Source organism: Xylocopa sonorina, chromosome 5 (assembly GCF_050948175.1).
Source record: "Xylocopa sonorina isolate GNS202 chromosome 5, iyXylSono1_principal, whole genome shotgun sequence".
In the NCBI taxonomy this organism is placed as follows: domain Eukaryota; kingdom Metazoa; phylum Arthropoda; class Insecta; order Hymenoptera; family Apidae; genus Xylocopa; species Xylocopa sonorina.
Window position 1 is genome coordinate 2,491,722 of NC_135197.1, and position 17,710 is coordinate 2,509,431.

Consider the following 17,710-nt stretch of genomic DNA (forward strand, 5'->3'; position numbering starts at 1 on the left):
GAGAAACAAATTCACATAGCGATTAGTTCTCTTCACGCTAGAGCACATAGACACACGATCGATCTCTATCCTTGATCTACCGACAAACTGCCGACGATGCTTGCAACTCGTGTTTCCCGCGAACAGAACAAAACGGACAGCATTTCTTTCGAGGTTTCGCGCCACTTTTTTACGTACACATTTTCAATCAGAGTACAGTCACTTCGAACCACCCCGTCGGATGATATATTCCTCGGTAAATATCGCCGATTTTTATCGGATTAGGATTCTCCAGCCGGTATTATTATACACATGCGTTTACATTATAGAAAGAAAACGAAAATGGATAAAAAAAACAAAAACAAAATAGAACAAAAAAAGACAAAGAGATGTGCGTGAACAACGGCTGCATGGATCGTTCATTCCTTTAAGTAGATTTTGATACACTCCAACGGCGAATTAATGAATCGACGCACAACTAGATACCTTACATGTAAATAGCATATTTTTTCACTAATGGATATTCTCTCTTGTTAAAAATTTAATGAACGAAGCCGTAGCTCCTGCCGGACGGCCGGCTCGCCAGCCAGTTTTCAAATACGAAGGGAGCACGAACCGATTGGCCTACTTTACACAACATTCGTATTATACCCGAAAGTATATTACTTGTTTAAGAAAATATACGCAGTTCTATCGTCGCTTTTGTTAAAAACGGCGAAAATCGCACAGATCGTCATGTTCCTTTGCGAAACAGATTTACATCTATAATCTGTAAGTGTAACTGTCATGAAAGTCACGCACGATTACTATGTTTTAAATCATGATCGGTCAGTTGACTATTATTCCTTTCGTTTCGCTATTAAGAAGGTCTAACAGTATTAGAAGGAAATCCATTCTTTATGGAGGTATTAAGGATTAATATCGAGTAACAACAATGTATGTAAATTTGTTCTTTTTTTCGAGTTTAAAAACGATTTAAATGTAAATCGGATCTACTAGACGCGGAGTCAACCGATGCAAATGTTCTACCGAAAGACTGGACATCAGAGTAATCAAGAAGAGTACATACTTATATGTATTTTATGCAATCACGACCCGATAACGTTATATATTAAGAGAACGAGGCTGTCTTGCATCTCATATTTATGAATGAATTATTGATATAACTATATATTGTATACCGTTCTGTACTGTACTGTTGTCATAGATATTTTGTTGTATAAAAGAATGCGAGATATGTACAAGCATACAAATGAATATATTATATGTTTAAAATAACTTCCATATTAATTTTACATTCTACCATTTTTCACCAAATCCAATCTTTCTTATTATTCCTGCCAACCGAATTATCGAAACATATAATTAATAGATTAATAAAATACGATACAGGCATGGATATCTATATTTGAAATTCTTTTAACTTCAAACTTGGCTATTTCCTTCCATCGCTGTTATCAGTCTTTACATCTATCCTAAAACCATTTTCTTTTCTTTAATAATTTTCCAGATTTTAATAAAATAAATAATGTATTAATCGCAATCCTGTTAGTAATATGTTATATATTCGAAATAATACATGCGACAATTTTTTTAGACGTACCTGGTACTAGTTTTGCATTTACGCATCAAATCACGCCATAAAGACTCAAAATTTAATACATAAAATGGTACCTCATGTAAAAAGAATACATACTGTTGAACATTAGATGCCAAGGGAATTTATTAACATCTCATCTAAGAAATTATTGTGGCACAATAAGTAATATCATTATGACCTGCACATTTCAATATATATATATAACAAGTTCGAGATAAAATATATTTATGCATACTAATGGTAACATTGTAACATATCGCACAGCATTCGGATTATTATGAAACAGTGTTTTTCTCGTATTTAATACGTGTACAAAGAAAAGGGAAAAAGAAAATGTTTCGCATGGTTTTACAATATTAATAGAATATACTCACTTATTAACTGTGATACTAGAACATCGGTGGTTTTTTAAATGGCACATAGTACTTTCTTGCAGAAGATGAGTGTAATAAAATAAATTTAGCTATCATTTCGTACGTGATTTTACGTAGAATAAGATAATCAAGTTTCCTCGAATTCTAGCATGAAACATATAACACGCGATAATTGAAACGTATCAATACCAAACTAATAAAAAGATTAACTGTAAATCGCTCATAAAATGATCCAGTTGTTTTTATGATATTCCAGTCAAATATTTTTCATAAAAAATAAAATACAAATATTGTTTAGAAGCATGAAGATGTATTAGTATCATCTCTTTCAATATTATATTATTAATCGTATTTCCTAGGATGAATAATATTATTAATCGTATGTGCACTTTGAAGAAGCTCCTGAGATGCTAGCTTCTTTTGAGAGCTTCGATTGCTTAGAATATAAGTAGGTACTTATGCTATTTGGAGGGGATGTGATGACCTCAGTCTTTAGTATTCTAGTCGTTTAGTAAGATCAGTTCTACAAATTTGAATTTTCCTATGAAAAGTAATTCCAGATGCAGATGTTAACTAATTCGTTTTAAAAGAATCTTTGTAAACCTTCTTGCGAATTATGGCTAAGACTAATTATATGTAATTTTTACTTAAAATAAAAAATATTCAGTCATTTTTTAAAAACATGACGTACGTCATAAAATAATGAACCAGCATTGAAAAACGTCATTGATTTAAATAACGAATTATACTTCCAAATGTATATTAAAATATTAATATTATTACATATTGACAAAAGTTGTATCACATATGCTGAAAAATATAAATATTTGACTCAATAATTGCTTAATAACTATAAAAATAAATTAAATTTCATTTTGCATTACGATATTGCATAAAAAAAATTATTTTATCAATATTTTAATACAAAAACTAAAGGATATTCAAACGTAGTTTACTGAGATCAAATACCTTCAAAAATATTTAACTTGTAATTTATAATCGTATATTAGTGTAAGTTATTTTCTATCGTATTAAATAAATTTTAAATGATTTAATATTTAAAGTTAACATTCGATATGTATTATTAGTATTAGACGTGTTTAGAAACATGTATTTTAGTAGCAATTGCAAAAGAAAACGCGCCGGCGTATCAGAAGATCGGATACGGAAACGTCGATAAAACGGAAAGTGTACGATGTCGCTCGCGCGATGTTCAAATAGCGCGCTTGTAGTTCATAGTGACGTAGCCCAAGAAAAATTCCAATTATCTCTTACTGGAACGACAGACGGCTGCTTTCGCTTCGTTCCTAATAAACGCATCATTGCGTAGAAGAAATTTTAGTTACAACAACACTTGTCATAACACACACTGAGTGAGGTGCGATGAAATTTAAAACAGTTCGCAACATACCTCCAAGAAACGATATATCAAAGTGATACTGCCTTCCAAACTTGTGTGACGTAATGTGTTTAACTTCCATGCTTGCAATTGCCAGTAACAATTCTTCGGTCAATGTTAACCAGTGTCTAAGTGATTTCTCTTAACACAGTGTGCGTATTAAAAGTGAAAGATTCATAGAGACATGTTTCAAGTTGAAGATTTACCGCGGATGACATCGTTGTCACCCGGCAACGATGCAATAGATCTGAAGTCAACGAAGCTCGTAAGTGAGGTAAGTACTAAAGCATATGAAAATTTGTGATAAACGTATCAAATATATGTACACGCTCACATTCACACCGTTAGTATATGTGTGCACTTTATACACGTGTGAACGTGTGTCAATGCCGAGGTATATGTCTGTGTATTTGCTTGATAAATCATGAACCTAATTAGTAATTTCAATATGGCAACTGCGCACAGGATACCAACATTACTACAAACTTCCTTCAGTTTGATACGAATTATAATCAAGCATATTTTTTATTATTATTTTAATAATATTAGATATGATTCACGGTAAATCGTTACCCTGTAACAAGATAATTCTTTGAAATTGGGTGGGTACTTTTTAAAGTACCAACAGAGAAATTTTCATACGATTGATCAAATTTATCGACAGAAAACATTGGCTTCGAAATGTCGTCATACGTCACCTATGAACTCAATTTACAAGTTAAATGTTTATCTAACATATTAGTAGTATCAAATACATAGACTTATTTTACTACATCACGCATAACACGATTTATCTTGTGAAGAGTGCTATTTGTATAAAGAATGTACAATTTAATGAAATAAATTTAAAATCTGAAAATAAAAAAATGATTTATAATTACAATTTTATCTACCTATATACTATTTGTGTATGCTGTTTAATCAAAATGATAACTTAAAAAAGCGGGGAAAACATTTCCTTATCTCCAAGTACAAGTAAATATGAAAACTGTTGCGACATAATTAAAAATTCTGTTTACGTGCATTTCGATGTAATTAAACAAAGAAGAAAATTCGAAATATTCGCACAAAAGTACAAACGTTCAAGATATCGTTACACAATCATAATGCGAACTTCCATGCAATAGAAAAAACAGTGAAAATGTAATGAAATATAACATCGTTACATAAGTTCCAACGAAGTAGCGACATTTTTTGTTTAAAAAATAAAAATGCCTAGATACATTAAATTTAATTTTAGCGTTTATTAAACAATATAAAATATACAAATAGATATAAAATATAATATAATTTAAAATTCTGCGCGTTCAAGTGGGTTTTGCGTTTACAGACGAAACGCGGCATCATACGAATTATAATCGCTTGTTTATCACCGCAGTATTTATTACTTTATTTAAAAAGTCGTGGGCGTCTAAAATGTATGAAAATATTTAGTCGTAGCAGTCATTTAAGTCGGAGAAGTTTAAGGCTGAAAGAATTGGCCGTGTATAGAAGTATATATAGGGAGAAACATATACTTGGCGCGGCCCTGAGACACGACGTTGCCGGAGTGAATGCTGAGTCACATATCGTGAACGATCTCTCCCAGGAAGGTGTACTAGTTTGTTTCTCTGTGAAATTGTATTGTATTGCATTGGCACAACGTTATCATACTTGGAGTTACAACATCAGCAAAACAAAATGATTTAACAACGAAGGGACTTGGCGCTTGTCGCAGGCCTCAAGTTATTTAATAGAAACAAAATTAAACGCAGCTTCAGATCCGGTATTGTTTGCCGATCTGTCAATTTTTCCTATTGCTCTGAATTCCTATTTTTTATTTAAACCGCGGTGCCGTGTCAATAGGAAGAAAGTGTTGCCACCGATTCAAAAGAGTATCGCCTTGAATTGTCAAACGAAACCCGAGGCATGCGTGGGACGTGCGCGACGTGTACTGTAGTTTGACGTGGCCAGTGTGTGTTTTGAGGTTATTTTTGTGTTCGTGTAACTGACCTATACTTGTTTAAAGAGAGCTCCGAATCTTTATTTTCATTCTGACAGTCCGTCGAATAAGTTGCTCCTGTGCAAGAAGTTTCGAACCCATCTTTCTTAATACTATTCAAATCCTGTGCTATTTCTATCAAAGAAGAAAGCAGAACTTCAAATAATGTGATTTTGCTTAAATAATAAATAAAGTTCGATTCGAATTGTTAATTGGAAGATAGTGCACGCAACATTACGAACATTCACCTCACTTGGATCAAATGTGAATAGTTCAGTGAACGTTACGGAACATTTTAAATTGATTCGAAGCATCAGCGAAACAACAGTTCCAACATGATCGTTCGCTTCTTTGTGATGTCTTATCTGATCTTCGAATCGAACATCACTGCCAAGCCACTGTGACAATACGCCAAACCAATTCGGACATTAACTCTATTTAACGACTGATAGTGATTTGATGTAAATAAAAGAAAGAAACACAATGTTGTGTATAAAGAAATTATATCACGAGGAAATATTCCAACTAGCATTGTTGATATCTTTGCTACGGCTGGATCCAGAATCCTACCTTGGTTTGGACATTCAAACCATAGGTGTAGGTTCTTTAGATCTAAATAATGGTTCTAGATGGCACATTGATACTCAGACCATAGTTCATCGACCTATCTTTGTTCATCCAAAGAATTTAGATTCAATGCTTTTAAATTATGAGAGAGATCTATTCGAAGACTTAAATTCATTAGGAAGATATAATAGAATAAATTCTGGGTTAAACGATATCCATGCTTATTTGTTAAACATCGAAAATTCAACGAGAGACACCGCTATAGCAGGACCGAGTATACCGCTTTCTACAGACCCAACTAGGAATATGACATCGCCCGATCCGGATAATACATCGCAAACCTCTGATGAACCAACTAATACAGCTGAACTTACGCAAGAGGTATTTTTTTTATAATATTTAACATAGTATAATTTTGGATTTAATTTTAAGTAAATAAGTATCTTTAAATCATTGTAATTGTTAACTTCATTTTTTAAAAATTTCCTATAGCATAAAAGAAGTTATTGGTTAAATTATTTATCCGTGTTGAATAGTCAACATATAATGATGATCGATGCATATAAAAAATATTTCTCTTTCCCTCGCGCACTCAAAATCACATTGAATCTTTTGTGTAGAATTTGTTCTTGAACGATTGTGCAGCTCGTTTCTAAGCACTCAAGTGTTCCTTTTACATTTAGAATATTTAAAAGTAAACCGAACTGAAAAGATCGGTACTGTTTCTTTCACCATTGTATTTAATCTTATTTTCCAAATAAGATTACTATAATATATTTTTTATCAATTACATTCATCTTAGTGTGGAAAAAATTATGGGAGGAAAATATGGAAAGAAAATATTTTTGGAACATTTCTTATCATTATGTATCATTAATTCAGCATAAATAAATAATAATTATTACTTTTTTTTAATTATGCTATTGCCAATATTTGTAAAATTGTGTCGATATTTAGAATGAACACTTTGTATGTGATAATTAATAATACTTAATACATTGTGATTTTATTTTTTGATATTAAAAACTTAATTTTTCAAATTAATGAGAATTATTTTATTTAAACGCTTACTATAAAATTATAAAAATATTTTGCAATCCAGTTTAAAAATTATATAAATATAAATTTCCTTTAATAATTATTACTATGATCTTGGGAATTTTATAACTTTTAATTTATTACTTTGATGAGTTATGCAGCATTGGAAGTATTGAAAAATTGAATTTTCCACAAAATTGAATTTAAAATATACGTAGAAACTTTATACTGTTTTGAAAACATTAAAACTTTTATCTTTTTTTACATGTTCCCAAAAAAAACTGTATTTTATGAGTAAAAATGTTTAATACTATCATAACAGGGGAATAAAATGATTTAAGAAATAGAAATTAAAATTTATTATGTGTATACTGTCAATCATCGTGTTGTCAAAAACACGTTATCACGTGTATCATGAGTCCTTGCGACGACCTACAGCGGTTTTTCGTTATTTTTAGTCAGGTGGATGAGGTTTTTGGTACGTTCATTCCTCCGATAGCATTCATTTATTTTTAACTTGTTTAAGTTTTTCGTTTTATGCTCTTCGTTCATTGTTACTCGAACGACTTGGGTATTTATAGAAGAGTACGAGAAAGTACCATAATATTTTATAAAATTAGGTTTTTAAATATATCATTTGCGATTTAAATTAGTCCTTAACAGAAAGAAAAGTGGTCGTTGTTTTTAACATAGCGTTAACTAACAAAAGTGTTTCCTAATTAATTATGTTTACATATTGATTGTAAGATACTACTCCAATTATTAGAGCATTTCTCCATATATTTCCATCAATACGTATTTAACTGGGAAAAAGTACTTTCTAGTTAATTATACTTACACCCCGAAGAGCTATTAAAATTATGTTAGCATCCACTCATATATTTACATTAATAAGTATAATAAAACTTAGCTCGTGTAGACGCGAAATATTTTTCCCCTGGTTTTTTTTACTTTTCTAATTATAATACATTATAAAACATTTTTAATAAATAGTAACTGACAGTAATTAAAATATCACAAAAAACACGTCCATATTGTGTCCATATTTATATAAAGTGGAAATATTAATTAGATGTTTTAGCTTGTCTGTTTCATTCACAAAAAGAATATCACTTTTTTTTCAAATTTATAACATGATAGTATGTTCTAAATATAATGGAAAATTATTGAATTAATTATAATATATTAGAATCTAGATAGATCGCATAGTTTTTCGTATCAATAACGTCACTGCTTTTATACCCAATACCATTTACATATTCGCATTAATGGCTTATAAAAGTGGTACAAAGTACAAACGTTTCCATTCTTTCCTATCTCTTTGCTTTAATTGATGTTTATTTCTTTCAGTCAAATTAATTTAACGATGAGCAATACATTTATCATTTTCGAGTATTGTGAAAAATTTTTATTGTTTCCAAATTTTCGATAAAAATAAAGAAGTTTAAGAAAATAGTCACTATTGTACTTTGATATTTGTTGTACAATGAGTGAAAGTCTTTCTTGCTATTTATTTAAAAATAACACATTTGTTTCTTTTCTTTTAATTCTAATAATCTTTACAATTTGTCTTTACATAATTGTAGTAACAAATTCTATGAAATTAATTTTACATGTAAAGAAAACATTTTACATAATTCAAAGGAATATTGCGTATAAACAAGTTAAAAATGCTTCATTGAATTTAGTTTATTCTAATATCTATAAAAGATATATTTGATATTAATCAATAAATTATGCGAGGATATATTCCACACCTTTTTATCAATTCTACGTACACCATTTGTATCAATTTCTAAGTAATATCCTTGATCATCCAGGTCATCCATATCAGTTAACTAGGTTAATTAATTGCGTTTCTATTTTTTAACCATACTAGCTGTTCAAGCAATGGACACCTTAAAAATATTTTATAGTGTCTATACTTTGGATATAGAATTTAATTTAGGAATTTAGAATTTAATTTCGCAGTAAGCGTCATTCAAACTGAATATACTTTAGGCACGTATATAATGTATAGAAAGAGACATACATAAATTACAGAAAAAGTCAATTCAAAGTATGCTAAAAATCAGCTTTATTAAAATAATTTAAATTGAGAACTTTTAAATTTCAATGTTTTAGTTGTTTAGAGAAATATAGATGAGCGAGCGATCTATGGTTTGGATGGCAATTGTGTCAACTAGATTTAATCCATAAATGAATTACCTATCCTTTGTTTAAATTGTCTCGTGATCAGTCATTAACGAGCCAGTGTATCTTAGTGTCTTTAAATGTTTTTTCGCATTGGTACACTCGCTTCTTGAACAGCTCGCACGATACGCTAAAATAGAAAGTTAGGGTATAATTATTCTAAGTAGATCTCAATCGCGACAAATTTCCCTTTTTTTTCTCAGTCGACAGATTCGATCTCTGATGACGAATTTATAAATATCTTGCTCGTAAGCATATGCGTCTTGTCGATGATCGCAGACCCCTTTTTATCACGTGGCACTGCATCACCAAAATTTCTTCTGAATCCTCGTACAACGGCCTCGATCGCGAAAATAATTGTATGGAAATACACGGGTGTAAGCGCGTTTCTGGTCGACTTTGTGAAAAAAAAGAGGCGGGAATGCCAGATGCGACCTCAATTCGCCTGAAAATTAATGGAAAATTTTTGTCAACTCGGTGCCCCTCACTTTTCGGAAATAAGATTCCTTCCTCAAATGTATTTGTATAAAAAAAAACCTATTAACGATTTATTGATCGATACAGTGGAACGATGATAGTAAGACTTGATCTTTCGAGCATTTTCTTTCAATAATCTAAATATATTTAATATTTGTATCAATAAAATATGTATATAAATATATTACGGTATTTATATTGCGTTTATTTAAATTGGCCAATCGTATTTCTGCCAGAGTTTTTGAATGCGTAGTTTAAACAAAGTTAATTTAGAGATATTCTACATGCGTATAAGAAATATGTTTATAGTTTAAATAGCTTTCTTGCGCAGCAACAGTGTTTACTTAAACAAGCATTGCATTCTGCCAATTTCCTAGATGTCCTTTAGGTAGTTGGTTAATATTTATATTTAATAATAAGTATATACGTATTATGTTCCTTTTTCTACGTAGCTATTATTATATAGTCGTATTTATATAAGCGACAGAAGCAGTGGATCGAGCATTATTTGGTGTATTTTTTGTTTGAAGTACTCTCTGATGTCTCTTCCATCTTAGACGACACTTATGAATAACTTGAAGGCGTCTCGTGCAATAATTACTAATAGGTTTCGAAGATTTATTAAATTTATTATCTAAATGTTTTGCAAGAATAATATAAAAATGAATAAAAGTTAGTATATAACTATTTCCGAGATTACATATATATATATATATATATATATATATATATATATATATATATATATATATATATATATATATATATATATATTTTATTTATTTATTTTGTATTACACACTTTACTTTTGTAACAGTTTGTAACACATCATTTAAAGTAAACGCAGTTTTTTCTACTTTGTGCAGAAACTAGTAGGTCTTATTAACTTTTAGTACCAAATATTGTAACCTTCTAAAAGTGATCAAGATACGTAATTGTAGGAAAAGACAAAAAATAATTCATCCTTAATGATTAACTCAATATTAACTCCAAAAACAATATAAAAAGATTAAGAAAACAGTTTGTAGTCGTGTTATTGCATTATACCACTTGCAAAGATTTCTTTTACTCTTATATACACCACTGGCTTGTAAATTTTAAATGTTAATTAAGTAGAAAAAATGTTGATAATACATTTATAATTGGCATCTTGCCACATCCACTTACGTTTCTCGTATTGCGTTGCATCTCGATCAGTTCACGCGTGCCCGCTTTACTACATGCATACACGTGGAGCAAACGAGAAATCAGATAATTCCCAAGTAGTTGTAGTTGTAGCATGTATTTCACAGACTCGAGTTTCGCAAATCTGTATTAACTTTGCGTCATTCATTCATCTATAACCTTCGATTGGCCATGACCAGGGTGTTGTTTTAGACGTGACAGTTACAAATAAGTAGAAAAGAAGTAAAAAGAAAGCAATTCTTAAAGCGAAATTGTGCGATCTTGACTTATAACCGTTCACCAGTACATCCTTCTATTAATTTCTGTAAACGATGTTGCAATTTAACGTGATGAATTATAATTATACCATTTGAATAATGTTTTATTAGCTTGGAACTGTTCTGACTGGAAACGTGTTAGAGTGATTTTTATACAGAGCAACAAAGAACCTTGAGCCAATGATAATGTTCTTAGATTTTTTATCATTTTAGAGCGTGTGATATAACATTATCTCTCGATTGAAGACAATATCGATCTACAGAAGACTATTTGTTTAAGAAATTGCTAGTATATAGTGAACTGTGCGCGCATTGGCACAGCTAAAATTAGAATATTTGAATCCGATCTTTAGACAAATGGAGGTACCTCATACGAGGCCTTCTATATTTCCGATTCACTTTTGCGCGAACAATAATGCACGCGCGAAATTTCTTAACGCTCGTGGTACGATTTCGCAAACACTCTGTATATCTAAATGTTCTAATCAAAACAGTTATTTATTTTAAAAAATAGAACAGATTATGAGCGAACCATGCATACATTTTATTCGTTTCAATCTCTGAATCTCAATTTGAAAGATAGAATGTCCATTAGATAATAGATGTTTCCAACAACAGTTTAAAAACACAGTATCGTATAATACACTTCCTGTTTCAATACAAACACTCAAAGTTCGCTTTACAATCATTACGTCGCCTCATTTTCATTGTAAATGTATTAAATATCCGGCGACTTATAAACGAAAGTCTACTAATGTATAAATTTAGCTTGCTCGGTAACACTGGTAATTTATTCACTTTTTAAATGTGCATCAGTTCCACGGCAAATTTGTAACAATCTAATATCTATTTTTTATAAAAGATGCGACATTGGACAAGCAAATGTGCAATTCACGGTAAAACATTCGCGCTGTTTTCATTTAAACACATTTACCGTTTTCTCTTGTATCGTAGTACTTTTTCCTGCGATTCGTTCCGTTTAATTATCCATGCATCGCGAAATTGCCATTATACGTTATACATCTTTCGTCGCACTTGAGTACAAAGGTTAGCTTACGTGTCTATTGAATGCGTTTATGGCTCGCGTATTGAGATGATTTAATGTGATTCACGCGCGATGGTACGACTTTGCCCGCGAGAAGAACAAGCTTTCGTCATTTCACCGTGTCGTCGATTTTATTTCCTTGCGACTCCAAAATATGGGCCAGTAGCATGCTCGGGCGTAAATATGGGGCAGCGGAATGTTTAATGTAGATGTATTTGTTTGGGGCGACGAGAAAGTACGATAGCAAAACATTGATACAGTTTTATATTGCGCATTGATTATATATTGAACTGGCCGGATACACGTGTATTCAGTTCTCATGTTGAATGCATAATTAAAAAGATGGTAATCGCACGACGGATTGTTTCTTATAGAAAGCAACATACCTTTATAAATGTTTAACCAACAAACTTTAGTTGTGCAATACAAAATATCGTTTCTGTTGCTTTAAATTTATTGTTATACAGTTTCAGGTATATATAGTATTCTCTATTAATCTTTTTTGAAATTAGGCTGACGCCTTGAGCTCATTAATCGACGTCTTTACTTTTGTTCCTTACATTTCTTCAATTTTCTTTTGTCGTATTTTTTACCACTGGGTCACATTGTTTGTACAATAGTCGTTACACTGTGTATTAGTTGTCAGTTTTCAGACTTTTATAAAAGATATAAACAGCTATGACAATAGAAAGCAGTGTTTCTATTAAGTCGTGTTAAAAAAAATTGAAAGAGATGTAGTGTCTCTGAAGTCATAAGAAGCATTTTTAGTGTATACAGAGGCAGTTTCAGAAGAGTGAATAACTTAATGAATGTGTAAAAACGGTACAAACTTTCTGAATCCAATTACTTGCTTTATTATTGTATTATATTCTTCCTATAAAGAAAAATTGTTTCCGATTTGGAGAAGTTAAATCGTCGTATCTATCTATGTATCTATATATAAATATATATAAATATTGAAAAGAGTCCTGTACCAACGAGTGTACGCTGTGATGCACATTTTGTTTAAACTTTCAAGGTGATTAAATAGAAAAAAAAAAATTTTGCATGGTCGATATAGTAGGCAATGATTTTACAGTCATCACGGTATTTGAGACGCGTGATTGATTCCTTGAATCGAAGAGAGAAATCTTAGATATCGTATCAATCGTAAAGTTTTATTGATCTCGTTCACGTATATAGTGACCCATAAATTTTCATAACTCAGTATAGAGGACGCACGATAACGTTAACCCTGGTGACCCGCTGTGGTTGAGGAACAAAAGCGTTTACCTCTCCTTAGTACTTGGACAACAGTTCGTGTTTCCACTTTGGTGTCGCCACGCGTTATCCGTGTTTTCAACAAAATCGCGTTGCGGCTCGCATTGACGTGTTATTCTACGTGGCAATTCGTCAAAGTACAGTCACTTCCGGTTAAGTGACAGAGAAGATGGCGCGGAAGAAGAGAAAACAACCGCGAATGATCTCTGTTTTTGTACCCAACGATGTACGTTCGATCGATCGTATATTAAACATTTTTTTCTATTTTAGTTTTTCTCTTTATTATTTATTTTTCGTACTAAACGAATTTTAAATCGACTAACCGCCTCTCTTTTGTGGACAGTGTCTTCGTCGTTGTCACATGATGCTACGTTTAAACGTGTACCTTTTAATTATACTCTTTTATGCCATACACGTTAATTCTTTTTCTAAACACTGTTTACTTGTTACATTGATCAGTAAATAAATAATAGTATGGAAATCGTAAGTAGTTGGAATTGACGTTCGGTGTAGATAACGTGAATACATTCGTATATAATTATATGGATTGTTTCGATGCACTGTTTCATTTTATATTTATGAGCAACTAATATTAGCAAGAACTTGTAATATAATAGTAAATACTAAATAATTATATTTGTGCTTAATTCATTTATCCGGTTTACAGTTCTTTTTCTGTCTGGATGTACGACTCGTGGAACGCTATCATTTTTTACCGCTTTGTTTTTATCTGCTTCCCCAGCTTATCTGTAAAAATGAAATTAAACATTATTAGTAAGTAGGTACACATCTTAAAACGGGCAGCTTGCCACGACGCAAATTATTTTATCTGTTTCCAAAGTAAATAGCGGACACAGCGTGAGAATTTGCACTTCAGAACTTGAACTAGGAAAATCTTAGTACGTTTGCGATGATGTTAGACGATTTACTAATAAACGTTAAGTAGCGCTAAGAATAAAGAAAAACAATGTTCGACATCTGAAAATATCAGCGCTACTAAAACGCTATTAAAATGCATAAGAAGAAAATTAATGATACATGTATGCAATTTAAGTGAAAATTAAGACATACATTATCCGTGTATCCTATCTATATTCTACTTCTTGCAACATTCAGCAAAAGGAATTTTTTTCTGTTTCAGGTACGTACTGTCGATTCAACTTCCTCTGGTAATATATACATATAAACGGTTACGTAATTGTTATTAATATCCCATATTTAATACGTTCTCCGCTACGACAAAAGTGAATAATATAAAATTGGCTAAGAAAACGTTCTATCGACTTGTTAGTACCTACATTCGCGGTAAGTTACGTACATGTATGTATATGAAACAGAAGAAAAATACGTTTCCCTCGTAGACAGATGGAAATATGTTTTTTTTATCGTATCCATGGAACACAATTCTAGTTCTTTCGTTTCAGTAGATAAAATTATATATGGTTAACTTTGCTGTATATATAATTGTTATAACATAATTGTTATTTATTATTACTTTACGTCGTAAATCTGAGGAACGTGGTGAGTTTCGCGTCGATTTCCAACGAGATATTGCAAAAGTAGGTGTATTATATATGATTGCCCATGAATCAGGAGGACGAAATAAGTAACATTGGCAAACAGCTATATTAAGTTTACCTCACCTTAATTTCGGCACTCAGCAGCGCGGTAATCTCAATTGTTACACTTTTTTTAAGTTGAAACAGTTTTCGCAAATAACTGGAAGGAATCTGACCAAAAGCATAGAAACTGATTATTTTTCAATTTCTCAAATTGTTTGGTGGAAGTGTTTCAAAAAGAATTTCAGCCAAGGTTAACAAGATCGAAACCAGTCACAACACCTTTGCAAAAATAACTACATTCTGTGCTTTACAACGTCCGTTGCCGCGAGTGCAATGTTCTTGTAACCTTCACAAATCATACCCACGCATTTATAGCCGTAAACTGGCGCATTTTAATTCCATACATTTCGCTTCTCTTTTCTTTCTTTTTTTTTCATTTGAAGTTCTTCATTTCTTTTACAGTTTTATTAAACTTTTCTAATTGTTAGAAATTGTTGAAGTATATTGTGTTATTTTTAGAGAACATTTATCTCAAGCTTCAATTAATTCTATATTAATTTAATATTTCGTTTATCATAAAACTTAATCACCTGATCGTAAGGGCAAACCGGAAGTTCACGGTTTTATTGTTAAAATTCTGCTTTGTCGACAGTTCATTTCTTTATCGGTAAATTAGATAAATTGATCTGTTGATACAATTGATATCTTTTTTACCATTTATTGATTAAATCAACTCTGTATCGATTGTGGGTAAAATGTGTCATAACTTAAAAAAAATTGTTCAATGAAAGTCTTTTTAAGCTCAGCTAGATTTTATCAGTTACTGTGTTCACTTTTATTGGTTTAGGTTTCGAGAATTAGATGTGACCGTATGTATGAAAGGTAATTACATGAAGATTATAGATCATATACAAAATTAACAACTCGTTTATTAGTTATATTATCTCTAACTCTATTTATTGCATTTTTCGTTGTTTATAAAAATGTCATGAAAACTTTAGGCGCAAATAGTTTATATATCAATATAGTAAAATATTGAACATATTTTTTATAAAATGCAATGTATTCCGAAGCATAGTGAATTCTTGTTTAATATTAACATATAAGCGTTCATTTCTCAATGATACAAAATTAATATTCTTTTCAAATGTATTCAAGACGCACAAATTGCAGACTGTTTTGCACTGCTATATTATTCCATATACATATCTTACAATAGTATATCATCTTGTTATTGAAAAAAAATCACATCTAATTATAGTAATGACAAGTTTTTCTTCTGAAATACTAGTTTGCGATACATAAATACCAGCGTTAGTGGACGCTAATAGACATTTTATACAAAACTAGTCCTGATGTAAATGCTCTACTTTATTTTTACTGGTAAAGTAAATAATCAGTGTAAAGATAATTTTTATCGATAAATAAACTAAAAATGACGTGATTAATTATCAGGTAAATTGAGAAAATCCAAATTTATTTGCACTACCAATATTTTGATTAATGTCTTACATTGATTATAACTTTTTGTGACAAAAATCAATCTTGCACCTTAAATAAAACATTTGTGATAATTACATTTTATATTTATGTTCTACCAGTTGATATCACACTATCAATTTCTTTACTTGTTTCTTGCTTGTCATATCAAACAAACAGTTGTACTTTGAAAAGCTTCGATTTGAAGTAAGTCCTTTAAAAAGTTTTTTAAAGTCTACAGTCAACAATGGATACACGACAATATAATAGCAATCAGTTACATAATGTGACGTGTACATTGAATATTTCTGGAAAATGGTAGATGGAAGTTACCCGAGGAAATATACGTATTCTGGGAAAACTGAATTGTATATTAACGTTGTACAAATGGGCAAATGTCCTCGATCTGTGTACCCGCGTGTAGAAAATTTCACATGTAGACGATAACTTTCGTACACGCACGTACATTCTCAACTTTTATCACTACCACCCTCCTTCTCCAGTTTTATAAATAATTTAATCGACGGTTCCTTGTAATACCATATATTTCTACAAAAAAAAAATACATGTACATCGTTACACGTGTTATAAACAGGCAGTTGTCATCAACTGCGTGACTGTTTTCACAGCCATTAGCTTATACAGATAAATACAAAGCTTCGCGAGGAATCTCTGTGTCTGTAGATACACACTATTATGCAAATATTAGTTTCCTTTTCTCGAGCAGGATACCCGATTTAGTACCGGTTACGTATGATTGGCTCGGAATAATCGCTTATTTCCCATCAACGATATCATTGAATGCACACGATTCGATTACAATTAAACAGAACGGTATATAATAGGTAAGAATAATTTCTCTGCGATCGTACTTTCTCTCTCTGGTATCAAGGTCTGAAAAGCGTAATCAACAGTCGCAAGTTGCGATGGAAACAACATGGTTCGTGCTCGCGGCAAAATTCTCCCAGTTTCTGGCGCGAGTAGGAGGCACTCGAATGCCTATCCGGTACTGGTCGTTATCTCTTCACACGCAGAGACCAATCGGTCGTAATCGTTGGCTTCGTTCGTGGCCGTTGTCATTAAAGTCATTCTCCTTGATTGGAACGCCGACGACGTCGCTACTTGATCGCGACGACGTATTGACAATTCGAGCACGTGAATTTAACCAAGCTGCGTCGATTTCGCAGTATTTTCCACGCGCTTACGTCCAGTTACCGCGTCGATTTCTCTCCGGAGCGTGATTCCGTGGAGTGGTTCCACCGAGAACTGTGCGTTTCGACGAAGCATCACCTAAAATAACGGTGACGTACTACG

At 31.6% G+C, this 17,710-nt stretch overlaps 1 protein-coding gene across 4 annotated transcripts in view; it reads left to right on the forward strand.

The window, feature by feature from the left end:
* The first annotated feature begins 3,521 nt into the window (after positions 1-3,521).
* Cnc (NFE2 like bZIP transcription factor cap-n-collar) overlaps positions 3,522-17,710 on the forward strand; it is a 103,933-nt gene continuing 89,744 nt past the window's right edge. The window contains exon 1 of one of the 4 annotated variants that reach the window (XM_076895047.1): positions 3,522-3,626. In XM_076895047.1, coding sequence (XP_076751162.1) covers positions 3,537-3,626 — 90 coding nt within the window. In that variant the 5' untranslated portion in view covers positions 3,522-3,536. Of the gene's footprint in view, positions 3,627-4,910; positions 6,282-13,509; positions 13,582-17,710 lie in introns of those variants that run through there. The other 3 variants (XM_076895046.1, XM_076895045.1, XM_076895048.1) reach the window with 3 other exon arrangements.